The 21002-nt window shown below is 37.7% G+C and overlaps 1 protein-coding gene across 3 annotated transcripts in view; it reads left to right on the top strand.

Annotated features, from left to right (window-relative positions):
• The window catches only part of cdkal1 (CDK5 regulatory subunit associated protein 1-like 1), a 255373-nt gene extending 240313 nt beyond the window's left edge, over window positions 1-15060 (top strand). The window contains exon 13 of one of the 3 annotated variants that reach the window (XM_042224589.1): window positions 11702-15060. In XM_042224589.1, coding sequence (XP_042080523.1) covers window positions 11702-11863 — 162 coding nt within the window. In that variant the 3' untranslated portion in view covers window positions 11864-15060. The remainder of the gene's footprint in view (window positions 1-11701) is intronic. The other 2 variants (XM_042224590.1, XM_005934984.3) reach the window with 2 other exon arrangements.
• Window positions 15061-21002: the final 5942 nt, after the last annotated feature.

Below are 21002 nucleotides of genomic sequence, written 5' to 3'. Positions count from 1 at the left end.
CTCTGTGCACTTTCTTTATCAAAACTATTAAAATTTTGTTTACAACACGCTATTCAAATTGTGTGCACTCAGCAACTGAGTCAGGTGTGTATTTATGTTTGTCCATAATTTGAATCCATGCTCAGTCCTGTAGTTTAGGAAGAAGCCCCAGTGTATCATCCGTGAGATAAGTAATTTCAGATAAGCTGCAGGCCGGCTAAACTGTCCTTTTCAACACACACACACACACACACACACACACGTACACACACACAACAACACACAAATATATATATATATATAAATACACACACACACACACACACACACACACGTGGGGTTGGGTACCTATACAGCCGTCAGGATAGATATCACACACACACACTCGTTCAAACACACACACACACACACACACACACACACACACACACACGTACACACACACAAAACCATGTTAATGTATCTGTTTCACTGCATGTTATTTTTCACTCTGACTAGCTATAGCTTATAGCTCAGGACATGGAGCCACAGAGCAGAATATGATACACTTTCTAATTTCACACTCCATCAGCCTTTACTGCCAGACGTAGAGGGAGGGGAAGAAAGGAACAGACAGAGACATGGTGGGAGGGGGCATGGATGAAGAGGAAAGCAAGCAGAAAGAGAAATGGAGAGCAGAAACTGAGATAAAAAGAAAGGGAAAAGAAGGATTTCACAGGAAGCCAAGTGGCACGTCACTCAGCAGTAAAAAGTTCAGAAGAGGAGACTAGGCCTTGTAAAACTACTAGCTTTATGAATCCCGCAGGTCATCCAGCACACATGCATTCGCCCCTCACCCAGCTTTATTCTCAAACGCTTGCAGTCTTCCAAAAGAAAATCTTACACAATAATCCAGGCCTTATTTTGTTGGACACTAAAGAAACATGTGGATTGCCCATAAATTCATACACACACACATCAGATCACACTTCAAGATAGATGAACCAAAATCACCTCAGGCAGCACTAAAAGAAAATGAAAAAACAAAAAAACAACACACCAGTAATCCCTTCAAAAATGAAACGATGGGCCTGTATAGAGCCAGTTTACCCAAACGTCTACTGGTAACTTGTTTTCTCGAAAACCTCTGTAGAGGAGGCAGTTACACTCCAGCATCCCTAACTTAGAACTTAGACTCATTTTAACGAGACGGGCACTGTTAGATGTCCATACTTGATCGTTATCACTAAGTAATGGTTAAAAACAAACAGGGCTGCACATATATAAATGGTGTAAATAGTGCAACACAGACTAATTGTGGGTCGATTGTGCTAACTTTTGGAAATATTCACATATTGAATGCCTATTCAGATCCAGCAACAACCCAGCACTCTACCTGCACACTGTTTTTCATGCTTAATGGGCAAATACATATATTTCCAGCTATTCCCTTACCCAAGGTGAAATTCTGGAATTTTTTAAGGTGAGAAGGGAGATAAGGTCACCGAGAAGTAGAAGAGAATTTATGTTAAGAGGTTGAGATTGACAGAAGGAAGAAGAGAGAGAATCTTTTGGAATTGCAGTAGCTGAATAGGAAACATTGATTTTTTTTTTTTTTTAATTATTATTTTTTATATCCCTTTGCAAACAAAACTGCTGCTGTGAAGGTTTTTGAGTTTGACTGTCTTGACTTGCTGGTACTTGAGCAAGTCAAGGACTTAGCAAATGACAACAAAATGTAGAGAATTTATTTGGAGAAGTATCAAATGAACTGAAGGAAGGCAACTAAGAAATCAAGCTAAAAGACAAACAGAGGCAAACATTAGTGTTTGTCTTAATTAAATATTGTGTCTGAACTTGAAAAGTTCCGGTTATGCTTCTCTGCTTTCCATGGTGTATTTGCAATTAAGCACTGAGTTATATTAAGTAAAATCTCCAGTGATGCTGACGATCTGCAATCCTGATGACCTGCATTGTCAGCTCTTAATGGTACTGAGTTGCACTTAAGCGGAGCGTAGTAATCTACCTAGTCTCTGGGCAAAACAATAGTATCTGGAAAAGACAGGCTTATTGTACGAGTATACAAAATGTTTTCCCATTTTGTTGAGTCTATTAAAAATTCCAAAGTTAAGAAAAAACATATATAAATATAGCAGGTGAACAGTATCTGAAAGCTATATTCTTTATAAATCCACTAAATACCTGACACATGACCCGAGAGATGCATCTGACCCTTCACTTGATACAGTTGACCTACTGTTCACTGAAGCCTCATCAGAAGTGGTTTCAAGAGCCATTCTGTAAGAAACAGTAATGGGGAAAAGGGCTGAGGTAGAAGCACAGTGGCAGCAGGTGGAGTTAGTTATGGAGTGATTAATTAAAATTTGGATTTTTTTTTGGTTTATATTGTTTTCAATGTGTACAAATGAGGTCGAGAGAGAGGTGCAACAGTGAGTGTCTGCAGCTGAGTCCACTGCAGAAAAAGGTGGAGTATGAGACGAACGAGTGATTGCGGTAAGGCGCATATTCACTCCTGTGTCTTGTGGCAGGGTCTATAATTGCAGGCTTATGGCAAAAGGAAAAAAAGAGCAGGATAAGAGACTGTGTGTGATGACGTGCATGATAGCTGGATGGCTGATAGAAGGAAAGAATCTGAGCTTTGTTGTTTCATCTAGGATACAGAGGAGCAATGTAAGGCAAAGAAACCAAGAAAAAGAAAGTGGCAGATAAGTGGGTGGTTGGGATTGGCAGGGGAAAGGACTGAGGTCTGTAATGTCCAAAGTGAGATGTCTTTCATGTCAGAAATGGAGAGTAATGAATGCACAAAAGCCAGCATGTAGTGATGTGTGTGAGGACAAAGCATCATGGCCAGATGGATAGATGGATGCATTTATAGAAGAATAGGATATGAAAGCCTGCGTGGATAGCTGGGAAAAAGCGACAGATCTATTTGGATGAATGTGGCTTAGTTGCCCAAAACTGGTGAATGAGTTGGTTTAATAGGTGCAGAGATGTGTGAATATATCAACAATGTATTACAGTTACGGATGGATGTGTAATGTAGATAAATTAATAGTGATCCAAAAGCATCCCCAAATTTTTCTGCAAAGAATGTGTGTCCGTGACAATGCTTTTATGGACCAGATGAGGCAAAATCCACAGAAAACACAAAACCTCTGTTGGACGTTTTGGTTTTATTGTGTAACTAATCCCAAAGTGTAGTAAATTGTGTTTTCTTGCTTTAAACACTAGACAAGAAACACTTTTGATTTTCTACAGAGAGAGGAAGAGCATCACCTTATGTATAGATCTTTTTGTGTGTATTGTTGAACCTCATGTCGGCCACCTTAAGATCTATAAACTGCTAAGTGTGCTTTTTTTCCACCATGTAATAAAAAGCATTAATGACACCATACTTTTTCTTTTATTGAGATGGATCACATCTTCCTTCTCTTTCCCGGTCTCTCTCTCTCTCTCGCTCTGTTACTCTCTCTACACCTGTTAGTCCTTCATTCACAGAAATAGCACTTTCAACATGAGGGGAAGGACAGTAATGAGTCTTTTGGTGAGACACAATAGCAAAGAAAGCACATCATGGTGAAGGAAAAAGTTTCTTCACCAGTCCTCATCTGCAGACGAAATTAAGGGGTTGAATGAGAGAGAGAGAGAGAGAGAGAGAGAGAGAGAGAGAGAGAGAGACTGGAAAATAAAGCAGGAATGATGGCGAGAGAGTGAGTGAGATGGAGAGATCAAGACTCAGAGAAGGAGCTTGGAGTGCCATATAATAATCAGCTCTTTTCACAGCATATTTCCTCAAGAAGACCAAGAGAATAGAGAGGGAGAAGAAAACTGCTCTGCTCCCTCAAGAGAGTAAATTGACAGCTTGTATGGAAGGCAGAATGTAAAAGGGAGAGATCTGGAGGAGGGAAAGAGGGAAGAATCTAGGTAGTGAACAATGTTCCTCCATAACCACAAATTGGCAGGATAACAGAAATGGAGTTGAAATTTGCCAGCTTTTTCTCTCTCTTCTTCTTTACGTTCGATGTAAATTCCCAGTAAGAGAAGGCATCTGGTCAGTTTGTAGTTTTTGAAATACATCTTCTAAATGCAACTAGAAAAAAAGGGGTTTTAGTACAGAGCGTGTGGGTGGGATTGCCTTTGCTTTGCATCATAGTGTTTATAGTACGTAAACTCAGACACACTTGCATATAGCAGTAGTCAATGGTAAAAGAAAGCTTATACACACATGTTGATTATTATACGTACACATTTCTAAGCACATACTTGCTTATGCTGTCATCCCCCAGTGTGCCTGGCAGACTCTGACTGGCCGCGGGCTGTATGAGGTGCTTCTGTTTTGTTTATGTGATGATTGCGTGTGTGTAAAAGAAGCAGTGGTGATGCACACAGACACGGAGCTCGCACAAAAGTCAGTATTTCTCTGTAGGAGTTCATTTTCCTTTATTTATTCCTCCGGACTGACGTGCAATTGTTGTGAGTTCTTGCTTTGATGTTGCGTTATCCTCACGTGTTGTCATCTGCTTTGTCAAGAAAGAAGCCAAAATCAAAGATCGGGATGTAATTTTTGGTCAGGGAGCGGTTAATCCTCTGAAATTGGTCTATTTTTAAACCTTATATTTAAAATGTCAAAGGGTTTTGCTTGGCCTTTGCTCCACTTTGTTTGCTCTAATAGCAGATCATTTGTTTTGCCTTGAAAACAGCAGGGATCGTTATTTTTAAGCATTTCGTTTAGCGTGTCAAGTTGCATTACAGCGGCTCCACTTTAGAGCCAAATGTTACGCCATCAAAATATCAGTCAGGTGTGTTTTCTGTGTTCCAGCCTAACATGTCAGATTGCATTGCAAATCCTCATTCTGCCTCATAATGTCAAAGAGTTCAAACAGCTTTTAATGTTTGAACCACGGGTAGAAAAAGTAAATGCAAAAAAACCTGTTCAGTTTAGAGCAGTCTTTGTTTTTGCATGCTTTCATAGCCATAACCAAGCGTGGGCATTGTAAACAAACATCACTACATTTTTAAGTGTCTCATCCATGTCTTGTGTTTTATTTATAAGTGTGTCCTCCTCTTGAGCGTGGCGTGTCATTTCGGTGTTACAGACGCTGCATAGAAAAGGATTACTGATCACCTTTTATCCTATGATGCAATATTTCTGTTCAGATAGAAAGCGTTTCTTCCAGGATGACAGAGCACAAGGCAGAAGTGGGGATGGGGGGCAGAAGGCAATGATTTGATGGCAGTAATATGTGTCAAAAAGTTGTTGATTTATGAGATTTGTCCATTTTTTTATTTGTATTTTACACAGCGACCCAACAAGTTCATTTACGTGAGAGCTATTAACTACTTTAACCGTTTTCTTTTTTTGGAAATTTAAAACCGAATATACTAAAAGCATAAAATAATGCAAGTGGATATATGTAGTGGACACAAGGAATGCAAATTAGTACAAAGACTGAGAGACGTCAGTGCTAAGACAGCACAGTCAAATAAATAAAACAGGGAAATTAAAGAAACATCTTTATCAAACTGACAACTTAATGTAGCACCAATGATAACAGAGGCGTTTCCAGGGAGACACAAAAATTGAGCAATACAGCTACGCTTTCTGACATGTCAGCTCGTTTTCCAACACCACTAACAAGTCCAGCATCGTCAAAAGCTATAAAGCATTGAACAGCAAGGTGGCTAAAGCATTATCCCAGCCCATCTTTTATTCTGTCTTTTTCTCCCCCCAACAAGAAAACATTCCCAAAACACCACTCGTGCTCTTGTCTTTTCTTTTGGCATGTTGTTTTCACCCTTTTCATGGAAACTGGCATATTTCTCTTGTGCGTTCTCTTTTTAGTGCTAGTCTTTTCACTTTAACACGGACCTTTTATCCCACCATTTGCTCATTTAAAATTTATGTGTGTATCTGCAAATGCTATTTTGCTGTTATGTCTGTGTACTTTTCCCAGTACCTGTAAACATGTGCCTTTTCCCCCCGTTTGTCTGTGTGTGACTGCCTGCCATGTGTTTGATCAGTCATGTGTTTGCACACCCAACACTATAGTGTAGCACATGTAGTGCTCTTCTGTATTTAGTTACAGTAACTGTAAACTGTGCAAACCATATGTGTTTGTCTCTTTGTGAACAGCTTTATAGACAAGTGTTGTATACACTCTATACAAGCAATGACTGTATGAAGACCAAGATGTGTGTGTCATGGTGTTTTAATGACAAGTTATCATTAGCACTGCAGTGATAGAAGCTGGTTAGGACTTGAGTGTCCGTACCAAATCTCTTGAGATCATTTTGATTAAAGTTAATGTCTATCAGTGTGGTAATTATGTTACAAATTGCATTCCAATACAAATTGTTTGCTTGGACACAAGTCCTTCTGACATCTTACTCTACAACAGTGGAAACAACAACACAATTAAAAAAACACACACACACATAAAAATCACATCACAGCAAACTCTTGAAAACACTGTTTTATAGACTGCTTTTAGAATAGAACTGATTCGTTTCCATTGATTGGCTGTGGTTTTCTGAGCCATAGTGGGATAAAAGTGATTCTGCACAAAAGCCAAATACAGTTTGGCCCAAACATTTTTTTGACAGTGACGCAGTTTTTACACTGAGGGATTGTGGTGTTCAGGCCTTTCTTAAGAGGTTCACTCAAAAGTAATTGGGTAGATTAGCATAAATTAACAAAACACTGAGTTACTAAGCAGTTTATAAATTGATGGACTGATTGATGTATCGTCCATCAAGAGTCCTTTGGAGGCAAAGGCTACTTTAAGTGTGGTACTCACTTAAAGGCCTGAAGTGCAGTTAGCCACTGTGGAAAGTTGATTTATTGATATAAATGATGACATTTTGACTAGAGAGTATAGATATCAGTAATAATAACCTCCAAAATTGATGGAAAAATGTCAAAAGTGAATGGCTAACTTTAACCAAGTTTGAATAGAAGTAAATGCGAAAAGTTGACTAGTGATAGTTTAGTTACAGAAAGCTTGTCAAGAAATAGCATCCTTATCAGTAGTGGTGATTTGCAGACATTTTTTAGTAAGAACTACGGTTTCCCCTGGGGTTGGGAGCTTGGCAAAGGCAGGAGGGTCACACTACACTGCCAGCCCTCAGGAGCATAGCTGTTAGTGCTCTAGCTTTGCTGCCCTGAGACTTTCATACATTTGGGTAAATCACTCTTTCCATCTTTGGTTTTAGATTAATGACCTTTTGGTGAGAAAAAGAAAAATTTGCCATTCCTCCTTTTTCCCCAACTGTCCCTATTTTCTGTTGTAAATACAGCTACAGCACACTGTGATTGTCATTATGGCTTTGTTGAATCAGCCGTGACTAAGGAGCCTGTTACAGTATCTGTTTATACGCGCACGCACCAACTTCCATGGTCTGTGTGTGTCTAGAGTGACACTGACAGCTGGTGAGGATCATGTGAGAAATGTGACCATTGTGCACTGTGCTTCCTGGCTCTCGTGATGTGTTGTGCATTTCACAGTGTGTGTTTTTGTGCGAATATGTCAGTGTATTGGCAAAGGCTGCAGCAGACGCGCAGGCAGATTTTGTTTTAAAAAAGGTGCATATGTGGAACTGGAGCAAGAGTTTTCGTTTTCTTTTTTTTCCCCGCTCGCTCTCTCTTTCTTTTTCTCCAAGAAACAGACATTTGAGAAGCCTTAGACCTTGAGGGAAAAGTATCTAGCTGTGCTAGGCAGTCTGTACTCCTGGTGTAGTGTTAGATGATTTTCAGGGGGATTATTTTGCTGTGTTTTACTGCTGTGAGCAGAGAGACAGACATTATCTACCACAGGTCTCCACATGTACACACACACTCACTCACAAATGCCAGCTGTCTTTCTCACAGAAATGCACAAACTCAGCATGCCAGCTAGCAGGTGGTAAACTATCACTGAAAGCCACATCTCTTTTTTTGGGGTGGGGGCTCCCGTTCTTGTGCTTCTCATTTCTTCTCAGTTTTTCCTTCTCTCCTTTCTGCTCTTCTGCTCCGCTGCTTCCTACTGTGCTGACACGCACCTACTGGCACTTGGATTTTCACTTATCCCTCTTACTAGTAATAGATTTTCGACTGTAGTGTTCAGTGTCTCTTCTGGCACCCCATTGTTAAAAGACACCTGCAGAGAGACAGATAAATAGAAGCATAGAGGAGAAGGTGGTGGACTTTGCCCACAGCATATTTATTTCTCTTGCATTAGTCCTTTATGCTTTATAAACTTCTTCTTTTGTCACAGTGGTAATTAAATATTTACTTTGTCTTGTAACTTTTTCCTCATCTGCCATGTCTTTTCTTTTAAAACCTATCCATGACAGAAGGATGACCCACGCACCCGCCGTTGCAAGGTGACGGGTCTTTATTGATAAGGGTTTTTTGGGCACACACGCTTATCAGCTGCCTCTCTGCCCGGTGTGGTATGCACCGCAAAACTATCACTACTATCCCTAATAATACTATATTACCATACTAACAATACTTAGCATTTATCTTCATAGAAAAGAACTTTATAAATATGATGTTCTGGATGAGAGAGGATGGACGATCCAAATCTGAATGAGGTTCATCCATCATGATGCAATTCTCACAGTCATGAGGCAAGTGGCTCAGTGGCAAGTGTGTCTTGCACCTTTATTGTTTTCAAGCATCTTTAAAAACAAAACAGCGTATCACTTTGCCATTAGCGAGTCACGCTGTGATCCTAACATTAAGCAAATGTTGATGCGTTAGCTAGACGACTGTTACAGATTCTCTCTCGACTCATTGTTTGAAGTCACTGTAAGTGACTTAGAGATGTGTCACCTAGGCGTTGTCGGTTATAGTATCCATTCACCATTGTGTGCCCGTAACAGAGGAACCCATTCATGACAGTGTGTTCAGGAAAAGAGTGGGTGGCAAGGTAGCATTCACAACCTCCAGCAAGCAGAGGGGAGCGAGAGTAATGCGGAGGATAGAGAGGCAGAGGACAAGACACTGTGCAGCTGCTCACTCACGCAGCCATGTGCGTGCAAGACGTGTAGGCGTGCAACGATGCTCAGTTTCATATGAATGTATAGTGTACATGCAGGTAGGTGTTTGTAGTCAACAAAGTTTGCCATTGTTTTGCTTTCAGTCCTTGAGTAAAAATATCTTAGTATGTTTGTATGTAAAGTCTGAGTTTCTGTAGTCTCTTTTCATTTTGGAATTTTTCTTTGTTGGCCTAAAAACAAAAGCTTGAAAGGTACAGAAAATTGGAAACACCACATATTTCGTGTTAAACAGACGTGGAATATGAAGATGATGGCGTATTTTAAAGCAACGTACATGAACAAGGACATTTGGATCGATTGTCTCCCCGTCTTCCTCTTCTTGCAATTTGTTTAAGGCTGAAATTAAAAGTACCACACCGTGAAGGATTATTTATTTATAAATCAATCAGTTAATTAGCCTAGCTTCAAATCACACCTAAGGTCTCCTTCTCATACATTACGATAAAATCATATAAATGTGTAATCAAACAGAATGGTGATCAATGACGGTGGGTGGAGGCCAGGGAGAAATTGGCCTAGTGATTAATAGTCAGTGTTGCTAACTGAATTATTACAGCTATCAAGGCCTGAAACGAGTTTTTGATGTTTTTCTCGCCACAAACTGCATTTTTGAACGTCACATGATCATGTACATTGTTGAAATGTTTCATGCCAAACATGGAAATTGCTAAATCTAACTTTTAAAAAATGCTTTGAATCAGGAGTGGGTAACCTGACTAAAATAATGAGATAACAAATGTAAATGAAGGACTGCACACTGAACATATATTACATATTTAAATATTAGAAATCAGTCTAACGGATGAACGCCTTTTATGAACATTCCCAAAATATGAAATGCTACAATCAGACAGTAGTTGGAGACTGCGACACGACCAAAACTTTTGCAGTCGTGTGCAATGAACTTGCACTGTTGCTACCTTTGAAATGGTTTCTTCAACAACAGGGACCAGGTCTGACCTCTCAAAGGTGGTCAGGCTGGCATTTCTTTGCATTCTGTCTGTGATAATATAGTTAATTAAACTGGTGAAACTTGCAAATTTTTGCCATCTATATACAGACATTAAGTACTTGTATTCAGTCTTAATTTTCCCACAAATAGTGACTTAGTTGCTCCAGGACAGCAGTTTAACTGCAAAATGACATAACTGTTTGGCAACCTTACTTTTGTATAGCAATGTAATTGGAATACAACCAGTTGGCAACCAGCTAAGTCGAGTCCACTGCTGCAGAAATGTGGTGACGAGTTGGGCTCATCCGTGCAGGCTGACTCAGACTAATGGCAACGTGTTGGCAATCTGTCTCAGATTCATTGCAGTTGGTACAAATTGGACTGAGATTGTTTGGAGACAAGTTTCCTCCCACCGGGTCACCTCTGCTGTCATCTTGCAATCATCAGTGTTTTCGCAGAGGTTGAGTGTAGCAGTAGTTGTGTTGACCAGAGATTTAGGGTGTTGAGGTCTGACCATATTGTATATCACCATTTTTATCAACATCAAACTTACTAACATATTGCCAGTTGTCTCATTATACAGCACTGTATGTGCCACTGATGAAGAACACTCCAGACTTAAATAACAGAACCAGACTATCTGTAGCCATTTGCTTCCTCTTATTGATTTTAGGAGGTTGCTTTGTTCTTTATTTTAGGATATTAATATTGTAGGCTGAATTGATAGCTGTAGCAGAGCAGTATCATTTCACTGTAATACAAATGCAGTCACTGTCTTTTTACCACAGTCTTGCTTCAGCTGTGCTGCTATAACACCATCACATCAGTCGTCTTTCCTCATGTCAATCCAGGCTTCTCTAACTACATAACAGTGCACCTTCTCAACATCAGCTCCATTCAATAGACGGCACTCGGCAGTAATTGGATCACTACAAAACTGCATTAACTGCTTACACAGAGATAATAGCATCATAATTGAAATGCACTCATTTGCATAAGCAAATGGCCAGTTTTTATGAATGCTTTCATCCGCAAAGTATTAAAACAAGCACTGCATTTTAAATTCACTTTATTATTGTTTTCCTTTCCACATGAAACTGAGTTCTAGAGAGGAAACAGATGGAGAGAGACAGAAGGTGTAAGGAAGAGACAGCAGTGAGCAAGCAGAGGAAGTGATAAATCCCTGTCATTATCATCATGCCAGCATACCAGCATCCATAGATATATTTCAAAATGTACACAGTAATCAACATGTATGATCTATGAATGGATTTATTTATTTTTATTTTTTGATATTTCTTTTGGGGCTTGCCTCACATCTGTCCAGGAACTGCAGTTAAAAAATTATTTAGTGGGCTGAAGTGTCATATTTAAAGAAATAGCTTGTGTGTGCTGTGGAATAGACTTAAAGACAGCTGGGGTTTGGTCCTTAAATGCTCTTCTTTATCTTTTTCACTGTGCTGTCAAGCCTTCTTTGATTTGTGACTGTGGCCAGCTGATTTATTTTAAAGATGATTCCACCATAATTATATACATATACACGATATGAACTGCCTCAGTATCAAGCTCTCTGTGTGTCTGCATAGGAGATGGGTTTTCACATATCACAGATGATGCTAAAATTAAATCATTTAAACTACCAATCGTTATAAATAGTGCAGAAAAAACTCTCTTAACTCTCTGATTTGTGTTGGGATTCTTTTTAATCTGCTTGTTTTCCTCCCACAGGAACAAAAGGTCAATGGCGTCCATGTTTCTGCTCCCACGCCTTCTTCGTGCACCTTCTCCATTGGATCTAATAGTCTGGACAGAGAAATGCTGAAGAAGATTGGGATCGGGCTCGCGCTGGCAGCAGTCATCTTGGCTTATATTGTACAGAGAGTGTACTAAACAATGACTGTTGTGTGCGGTCTTTTTTATTGTAATGTCAATACCTTCTCTTGGCAGTCTATCGGCATGGTCAAACAGCTTCACCGAACACCTTTTATACCAGTCTTTTTGGTACAAATAATTCACCAGATTTAGGATTTCATTTAGAATATTTTTTAAGTGCTGATTACTTGTGACAGTGACAGTAGAGCCATTTCTTGCTTAGGAAAAAGGTAAAAGTGTGTTTTGTTTAGTTCTTACTGATGGCTACTGGTGCAGCTGTTACACAGATATTCAGTTGATCATACATTCAGGGCTTTACCATCAGTACGAGTCTGATCTGTCACTCTGCATCCTTTTAAATTGGACCGTGATTAAGCTTGGTTTATTTCATTTCGTGAAACTGAGTGATGATCTGTGTTATACTTTGATTAAAGTGTGTACAACTTCTTTTCACAGTATTTATTTTTGAAAGTGAGACATGAACATATTTTCAGAAAATGAATGTCATTTGTGTTGTTTTAAAATGTTAACCTTATGTTTCATTGTTCAAGAAGTGCTTTGTGTTTAGAGTTTTTCACAATAATTCATAGAATATTTGGCAGAGATGCCAGGCGAATTCTTACTGCTGGGATTCATTTATTATTGACACGCATTGTGTCACCACGCACACATTTTACAAGTAAGATGTAGTTGTTTGCTTCTAGCATACAAGGTTCCCTATATTCTCCAATAGGCCACCGTCACACAGGTCTAGAGAATGGTCAGAAACCCTCTGGCAACCACAGGCTGCAATAGAAAAATCCCCCACCAGTTGCCAAGTAGTTGCTGGCTGTTGCTGAGTGACATTGGTTGCAAAGAGGTATACAGTCCTGCACATCCTTGTAATTTCTTTGGTAACCGGCAAGCAGCCATTGTCACCTGTAGTTTCCATGAAAGATACCAGCTTGTCTCCAAACACACTCTAACTGCTTGCCTAGCGGTAGTGAAACTGTAAAAGTTGCTCCTTTTAAACCCGTTTGTTAAAGGAATAAAGCACAGCTTTTACTTTGCGTCACACTTTTTCCCACTTTCACTGCTGCTCAGCGACTAGATGGGGAGTGTTCCAGATATCAATCTAATGCCCGGATAAGCTATAGGTGACTAGCAATCTGCTAGCAACCAAAGCAAAGAGGTTTTTGGTGCAGCACCCTCTTTGATACACATTTTCCCAAGCGATCTGTAGTTCCCAGGGGGTTACCAATTGGTCTCTAGGCATGTGTGGCTGACTTGCAGTGGTATCTAGCTGATTTCCTGCCATGCCAGTCTAAATAACGAGTATGATTCCACCTCCATTATTGATTCATAGGGTTCATAATTCACATGTGGACAAAATTCAAATAGTTGGATAGCAGCAGAAATCTCAAGTGCACCGATATCATACTACTGCTGGATTTTACCAAAACTAGCTTGTGTTTTTTTTTGTTTGTTCAGTTTTCCTCCCTTTCTATAATTCCAGTGTAATTACCCTCCAATACAACTCTCTATAGTTAGATTTTTTGGGGGGGGTTGTTGTCCCAACCATCCAGAATTGTTAAATAAAGGATAAAATCCATTTGCCATGAGTAAAACTGCCAAAGTGTTGATTGATTGACTGAGTCATTGAATTATTGATTGCTCGGTTGTTGTCATGCATAGAGTTTCCCTGTGTTGCTCTCTAATGTCAGGCTGTTTGGACCTACAGCTGTCCCAGTGCAAGCTCTAAAAACCCCAGACAGTTAATAATGCATGCCCCAATTTATGTGGCACTTCACTGGGACGTGTCTCCACCAGGATGTCTGTATTTGTGTGTGTGTGTGTGCGCGCCCTGTGCATATTTATTTCTAGTCACTCACTTAGCTTGTTTATGGGCTTGTGTCAAAAGTTGTGTGTGTCAGAAAATGCCTCTGCTGTCTGATGTCTTGTCTGTAGGGTCGTCCTGTGCTTAATTTAGCAGAAAGTCAGCATGTGTGCGTCTCTGTTTGTGCGTGTGTGTGTGCACGCATGCTTTAGAACTGACAGGACTCATCGCTCTCTTATTCAAAAAGCCCTCTTGTTAGATATACAACTGCTTGTAGCCTACATACACGCAGGCTTTGTATTATCTAAGTAAATGATGCATGTCACACATTTTGTAGACAAACAGATACAAGCATGCACTCAGACTTTTTCTTCCCTAGTTGATGCATATTGCATGCACGCACACACATACACTCACAGCATATTGCAGCTTTGTAGTATATAGGCAAATGATGCATGCCAGGCAAACTTGTGCACAAACACAAGCACCAAAGCTTTGTATTACCTGATCAAATGATGCATGTCGTACACACAGACGCACACACTACCTTTTGTATTATGTGATCAAATGATGCGTGTAGCTGTGAAGCTTGTTACATCCATCCAGCAGTGCCCTATATTATTCTGCAGCCATCCATACTGTGCGACAGTTCTTTTGATGCTTTGTAAGCACATTTCCTGCTTGTGTATGTCAGTAACACTGCATTGTTCTCCAATGAAATATGGATTCAACGACACCCTTTATGTTTAGGAGATCATCACTTACTGTGAAATATTGAGGCGGGAGCCATCCACAGAAGATCATTATTCACTTCGCATCATTCACTTCAGTCGTTTCTAATAAAAGCGGCGGTTTCTGAATTCTTGTCTTACAGTTGCAGCTGTTGTCAATTTGTCATCTGTGATGTCCTCTTGGTTTGAAACGGAGAAACTTTGGACGCAAGACAAATGCAAGGGAGGCTGAACATTAACACACTTTTTGGTGTCGTCTCTCATTTGTTTGTCATCTCAGTTCATTGATCTAAATGCTGTTTGGCCAGCATAAGAAAATGTTTTCAGGGGTACATCAAACTAAGGTCTTCTAATCCAAAATTAAAAAATTTAAGAGATCTAAGATTCTATATGATCACACTTTAAGTCTTTGTTCTAGAGCTTGACAGTGATTTACTACAGGAAAAGTTACAATTAATATGTAGACTGCAGGGGGAAGAAAGAAGAAAGACGTCTCTGCATTTTCAACTGTACAAGTGGTAGCATGTGGGAGGCCAGCATACGCTCACTGTTTTCATGCTGCTACACAGTATGTCATCCCTTTGCAGCCCAAATTGTTGAGTCTGATAGGAAAAAAGGTCCTATACTCACTATCTGTGTAATAATTGATACTCTACTCTGTGTGTGTGTGTGTGTGTGTGTGTGTGTGTGTGTGTGTGTGTGTATATATATATATATATATGTATATATATGTATGTATATATGTATATGTATGTATATATGTATTATATATGTATAGTATATATGTATGTATGTATATGTGTATATTATAGTGTATATAGTGTATATGTATATATGTATATATATGTATATGTATATATATATAGTATGTGTGTATGTATATGTGTATTGTATATATATATGTGTGTGTGTGTATATGTTATGTATGTGTGTTTTATATATGTATGTGTTTGTGTATATATGTATAGTGTATATGTGTATATATGTATATGTATATGTGTATATGTGTATATATGTATGTGTATATGTGTATATATGTATAGTGTATATGTGTATATGATGTATAGTGTGTTATATGATATGTGTGTGTATATGTGTATGTATTGTGTATATGTATGTTGTATGTGTATATATGTATATGTAGTATGTGTATATATGTATATGTGTATGTAATGTGTATATGTATATGTATATATATGTATATGTATATATATGTATATGATTATATATATGATATAGATTATATATTATATATATATATTATAGTTATTATAGTATATATATATATATATGTATATATATATGTATGTATGTATATATATATATATTGTATATTTGTTATATATTATTTGTATAATATGTATTATATTATTATATGTATATATGTGTATATATATATAATATGTTATATGTATATATATTATATGTATATATGTATGTATATATTATATATGTATATTGTGTTATATATATATATATGTGTATATATGTGTGTTATATATATATATGTGTGTTATATATGTGTATATATATATATATGTGTGTTATATATGTGTATATATATATATATGTTGTATATATGTGTATATATATATATATGTATATGTGTGTATATAGTATATATGTGTGTATATATATATATGTATATATGTGTGTATATATGTATATGTAATGTGTATATATATTGGTATATAACTATAGAGCAATGTTATAGTGTAATAACATCATATATGTTGTGTATATATATGTAGTGTATATATGTTGTATATAATGTATTGTGTATATATATATATGTGTATATATATATATGTGTGTGTATATATATATGTGTATATGTGTATATTATATGTGTGATATGTTATATATATATGTATATGTGTATATATATATATATATGTGTATATATATGTATATGTGTATATTATATAGTGTATATATATATCACTACTATATGTATATGTGTATATATATATCACATACTATATATGTATATGTTATATACACACATACATATATGTATATACACATATACATGTATATACATATACATGTATATACATGTATATATTACATGTATATCATATATGTATATACAGTATATACATGTATATGTATATACATGTATATAATGTATATGTATATACATGTATATGTATATACATGTATATACATGTATATGTATATACATGTATATGTATAACATGTATATCATGTATATGTATATACATGTATATGTATATACATATACATGTATATGTATATACATGATATACATGTTATATATACATGATATACATATACTATGTATATACATGTTTATATATATATACTGTACTATATATTATATATATATACATGTGTATATGTATATATATGTATATACATGTTTATGTACATATATATGTTAACATATACACATATACATATATGTATGTGTTATATACACATATACATATATGTATGTGTGTATATACACACACACATATATATACATATATACATATATATTATATATACACACATATATATATACACATATATAAACACATATATACACATATATATAAACACATATAACACATATATATATATACACATATATATATACACATATACACATATATACACATATATATATATACACATATATACACATATACATATATGTACACATATACATATATGTACACATATACATATATGTATGTGTGTATCACATATACATATATGTATGTGTGTATATACACATATACATATATGTATGTGTGTATATACACACACAAATATATATACATATATACATATATATTTATATACACACATATATATATACATGTATATTTTTATATGTGTGTGTGTGTGTGTATATGTGTGTGTGTGTGTGTATATGTGTGTGTGTGTGTATATGTGTGTGTGTAGTGTGTGTGTGTGTGTGTGTGTGTGTATATATATATATATGTATTGTGTATATTATTTATGTTTTGTGTTTTTTTTTGTTGTGTTTTTTTGTGTGTGTGTGTTTATGTGTGTGTATAGTATATACAGTGGGGCAAAAAAGTATTTAGTCAGCCACCGATTGTGCAAGTTCCCCCACTTAAAATGATGACAGAGGTCAGTAATTTGCACCAGAGGTACACTTCAACTGTGAGAGACAGAATGTGAAAAAAAAATCCATGAATCCACATGGTAGGATTTGTAAAGAATTTATTCGTAAATCAGGGTGGAAAATAAGTATTTGGTCAATAACAAAAATACAACTCAATACTTTGTAACATAACCTTTGTTGGCAATAACAGAGGTCAAACGTTTACTATAGGTCTTTACCAGGTTTGCACACACAGTAGCTGGTATTTTGGCCCATTCCTCCATGCAGATCTTCTCGAGAGCAGTGATGTTTTGGGGCTGTCGCCGAGCAACACGGACTTTCAACTCCCGCCACAGATTTTCTATGGGGTTGAGGTCTGGAGACTGGCTAGGCCACTCCAGGACTTTCAAATGCTTCTTACGGAGCCACTCCTTTGTTGCCCGGGCGGTGTGTTTTGGATCATTGTCATGTTGGAAGACCCAGCCTCGTTTCATCTTCAAAGTTCTCACTGATGGAAGGAGGTTTTGGCTCAAAATCTCACGATACATGGCCCCATTCATTCTGTCCTTAACACGGATCAGTCGTCCTGTCCCCTTGGCAGAAAAACAGCCCCATAGCATGATGTTTCCACCCCCATGCTTCACAGTAGGTATGGTGTTCTTGGGATGCAACTCAGTATTCTTCTTCCTCCAAACACGACGAGTTGAGTTTATACCAAAAAGTTCTACTTTGGTTTCATCTGACCACATGACATTCTCCCAATCCTCTGCTGTATCATCCATGTGCTCTCTGGCAAACTTCAGACGGGCCTGGACATGCACTGGCTTCAGCAGCGGAACACGTCTGGCACTGCGGGATTTGATTCCCTGCCGTTGTAGTGTGTTACTGATGGTGACCTTTGTTACTTTGGTCCCAGCTCTCTGCAGGTCATTCACCAGGTCCCCCCGTGTGGTTCTGGGATCTTTGCTCACCGTTCTCATGATCATTTTGACCCCACGGGATGAGATCTTGCGTGGAGCCCCAGATCGAGGGAGATTATCAGTGGTCTTGTATGTCTTCCATTTTCTGATGATTGCTCCCACAGTTGATTTTTTCACACCAAGCTGCTTGCCTATTGTAGATTCACTCTTCCCAGTCTGGTGCAGGTCTACAATACTTTTCCTGGTGTCCTTCGAAAGCTCTTTGGTCTTGGCCATGGCGGAGTTTGGAGTCTGACTGTTTGAGGCTGTGGACAGGTGTCTTTTATACAGATGATGAGTTCAAACAGGTGCCATTCATACAGGTAACGAGTGGGGGACAGAAAAGCTTCTTACAGAAGACGTTACAGGTCTGTGAGAGCCAGAGATTTTCCTTGTTTGAGGTGACCAAATACTTATTTTCCACCCTGATTTACGAATAAATTCTTTACAAATCCTACCATGTGAATTCATGGATTTTTTTTTCACATTCTGTCTCTCACAGTTGAAGTGTACCTCTGGTGCAAATTACTGACCTCTGTCATCATTTTAAGTGGGGGAACTTGCACAATCGGTGGCTGACTAAATACTTTTTTGCCCCACTTTATATTCTGGCTTGGAGTTGGCCTCTAGTGTTGTACGCCACATCCCCATTGAGTTCCTGATGAAGGCTCTTAGGGTCCCATTGATCTTGTACAATTCTAGGCATTCCAGTATCCAGCTGTGGGGCATTGAGTCATAGGCCTTCTTGTAATCAATCCAGGCAGTGCACAGGTTGGTCAGTCTGGTCTTGCAGTCTCGGCTGACTGTTCTGTCTACCAGTAGCTGGTGTTTTGCGCCTCTGGTATTCTTGCCAATCCCTTTCTGTGTCCCGCTCATGTATTGACCCATGTGCCTGTTCATCTTAGCCGATATGATGCCTGACAGGAGCTTCCATGTAGTACTGAGGCAGGTTATTGGTCGGTAGTTGGAGGGGACCGGTCCCTCGACAGTGCAGCCTAGGCGGAGTAGTCGAACGCAGATCCACTGAGCTCTCAACACAGACAGCATCGTCAGAAGAAAAGTTGATAAATAAATTAAAAATTTTGTATTGTTTGATACATATGCGTACCGAACCGAAAGCACTGTATCGAACGGTTCAATATCGATACGAGTATTGTTGCACCCCTAAAATATACATATTTGTATATTAAGAATAATATATTATATATATATTATATATATATATATATATTATATATATGTATATATATGTATATATATATATGTATATATATGTATATATGTATATATAGTATGTATATTATATGTATATATGTATGTATATGTATTATATATATATATAGAATATATATATGTATGTATATATATATGTATATATATGTATATATATGTATATATATATATATGTATGTATATATATATATATGTATGTATATATATGTATATATATGTGTGTGTATGCATGCATAAATATATAGGGAAAAGTACACCCAATGATTCATTGGCTTGTAGAGCCTATAGCAGCAACCTTTAGAATCTTTAGCAGTAATAAATATCCGGTCGTTAAGTGATGACGTGACGAATCCTACTTCCGGGCCTAAAGTAGTCTGCGTTTAATATGGCTTTTGTGTTGTTAACATGTTTAATGTTTTGTATTTTCTTCTATTTAATCTCAAAAAGCTCCTAAAACAGTCAGTGATCACTGTTGACCTCCCTCGGCTTTTATTACCGCTAATCATTTATTTAAGCTCAGTTTTTAAAACCTTAGGATGTAACTACAGCCCAGCCCATGCAGCAGTATATGAATGACTAACCTCGTATTGTGGATGGATTATCTCAGTTGTTCTCCTGGCTGAAGTTTGGTCCTTTTACAGCATCCTGCCATGCGATTACATTTGTTCCTGACCACCGAGAACACTCACGTTAACTTTTATCGAGTGGAAAAAAAGTTAGCTTGTTTATATTATGCTAACATAGCTGTGTCGCTAGCGGTCACGTAGCACATCATTATATACCAGCTAGCCAAACTTCAGTAACCCTACAAACGTCACTGCTGTTTAGTTTTCTGTCTTCATTTATGCTGGAAGTGATAACAGAGCTGTACGTTTTAATTTGTTTCCAAAACCCCGCAGTCAGGACATGCTATATTGTATTTAGATAGAAGCTAGCGAGCTAACTTCCTGCTAACTTCTAACTCCGTTAAATGTCATAAATTCCAATTTCATGGATGCCTGGATGTTAAACTGAATTGTTACACCTGGTAGAGCAGAACGCTGATCATTTTATTAAAGACTTTAGACAGTTTTTCAACTCTGTGATGCCATAGTGATTGTTTGATATATGGACCTGCAACGGAGTTTAGGCCCAGACACGGCTAGTGACATCAGACTTAACGACCGGATTGTTTTCTGTATGAATATGTCATCTGTCACATGGTTCTGGGGACATTTTGGCCCATTCTTCTTTACTTCGTTGCTCTGCACAGCATTTCAGGCTGGAGTTTAACTGGACCACTCAGTATCTTGATTCTGTTCTGTTTAAGCTATTCTGTTGCTGCTATGCTTGG

The sequence above is a fragment of the Haplochromis burtoni genome, unplaced genomic scaffold (genome assembly GCF_018398535.1).
Source record: "Haplochromis burtoni strain Fernald_Lab_line unplaced genomic scaffold, NCSU_Asbu1 Contig_142, whole genome shotgun sequence".
Lineage (NCBI taxonomy): Eukaryota > Metazoa > Chordata > Actinopteri > Cichliformes > Cichlidae > Haplochromis > Haplochromis burtoni.
The sequence above is the reverse complement of the archived record's forward strand: the minus strand, read 5'-3'. Positions and strand labels throughout refer to the sequence as shown.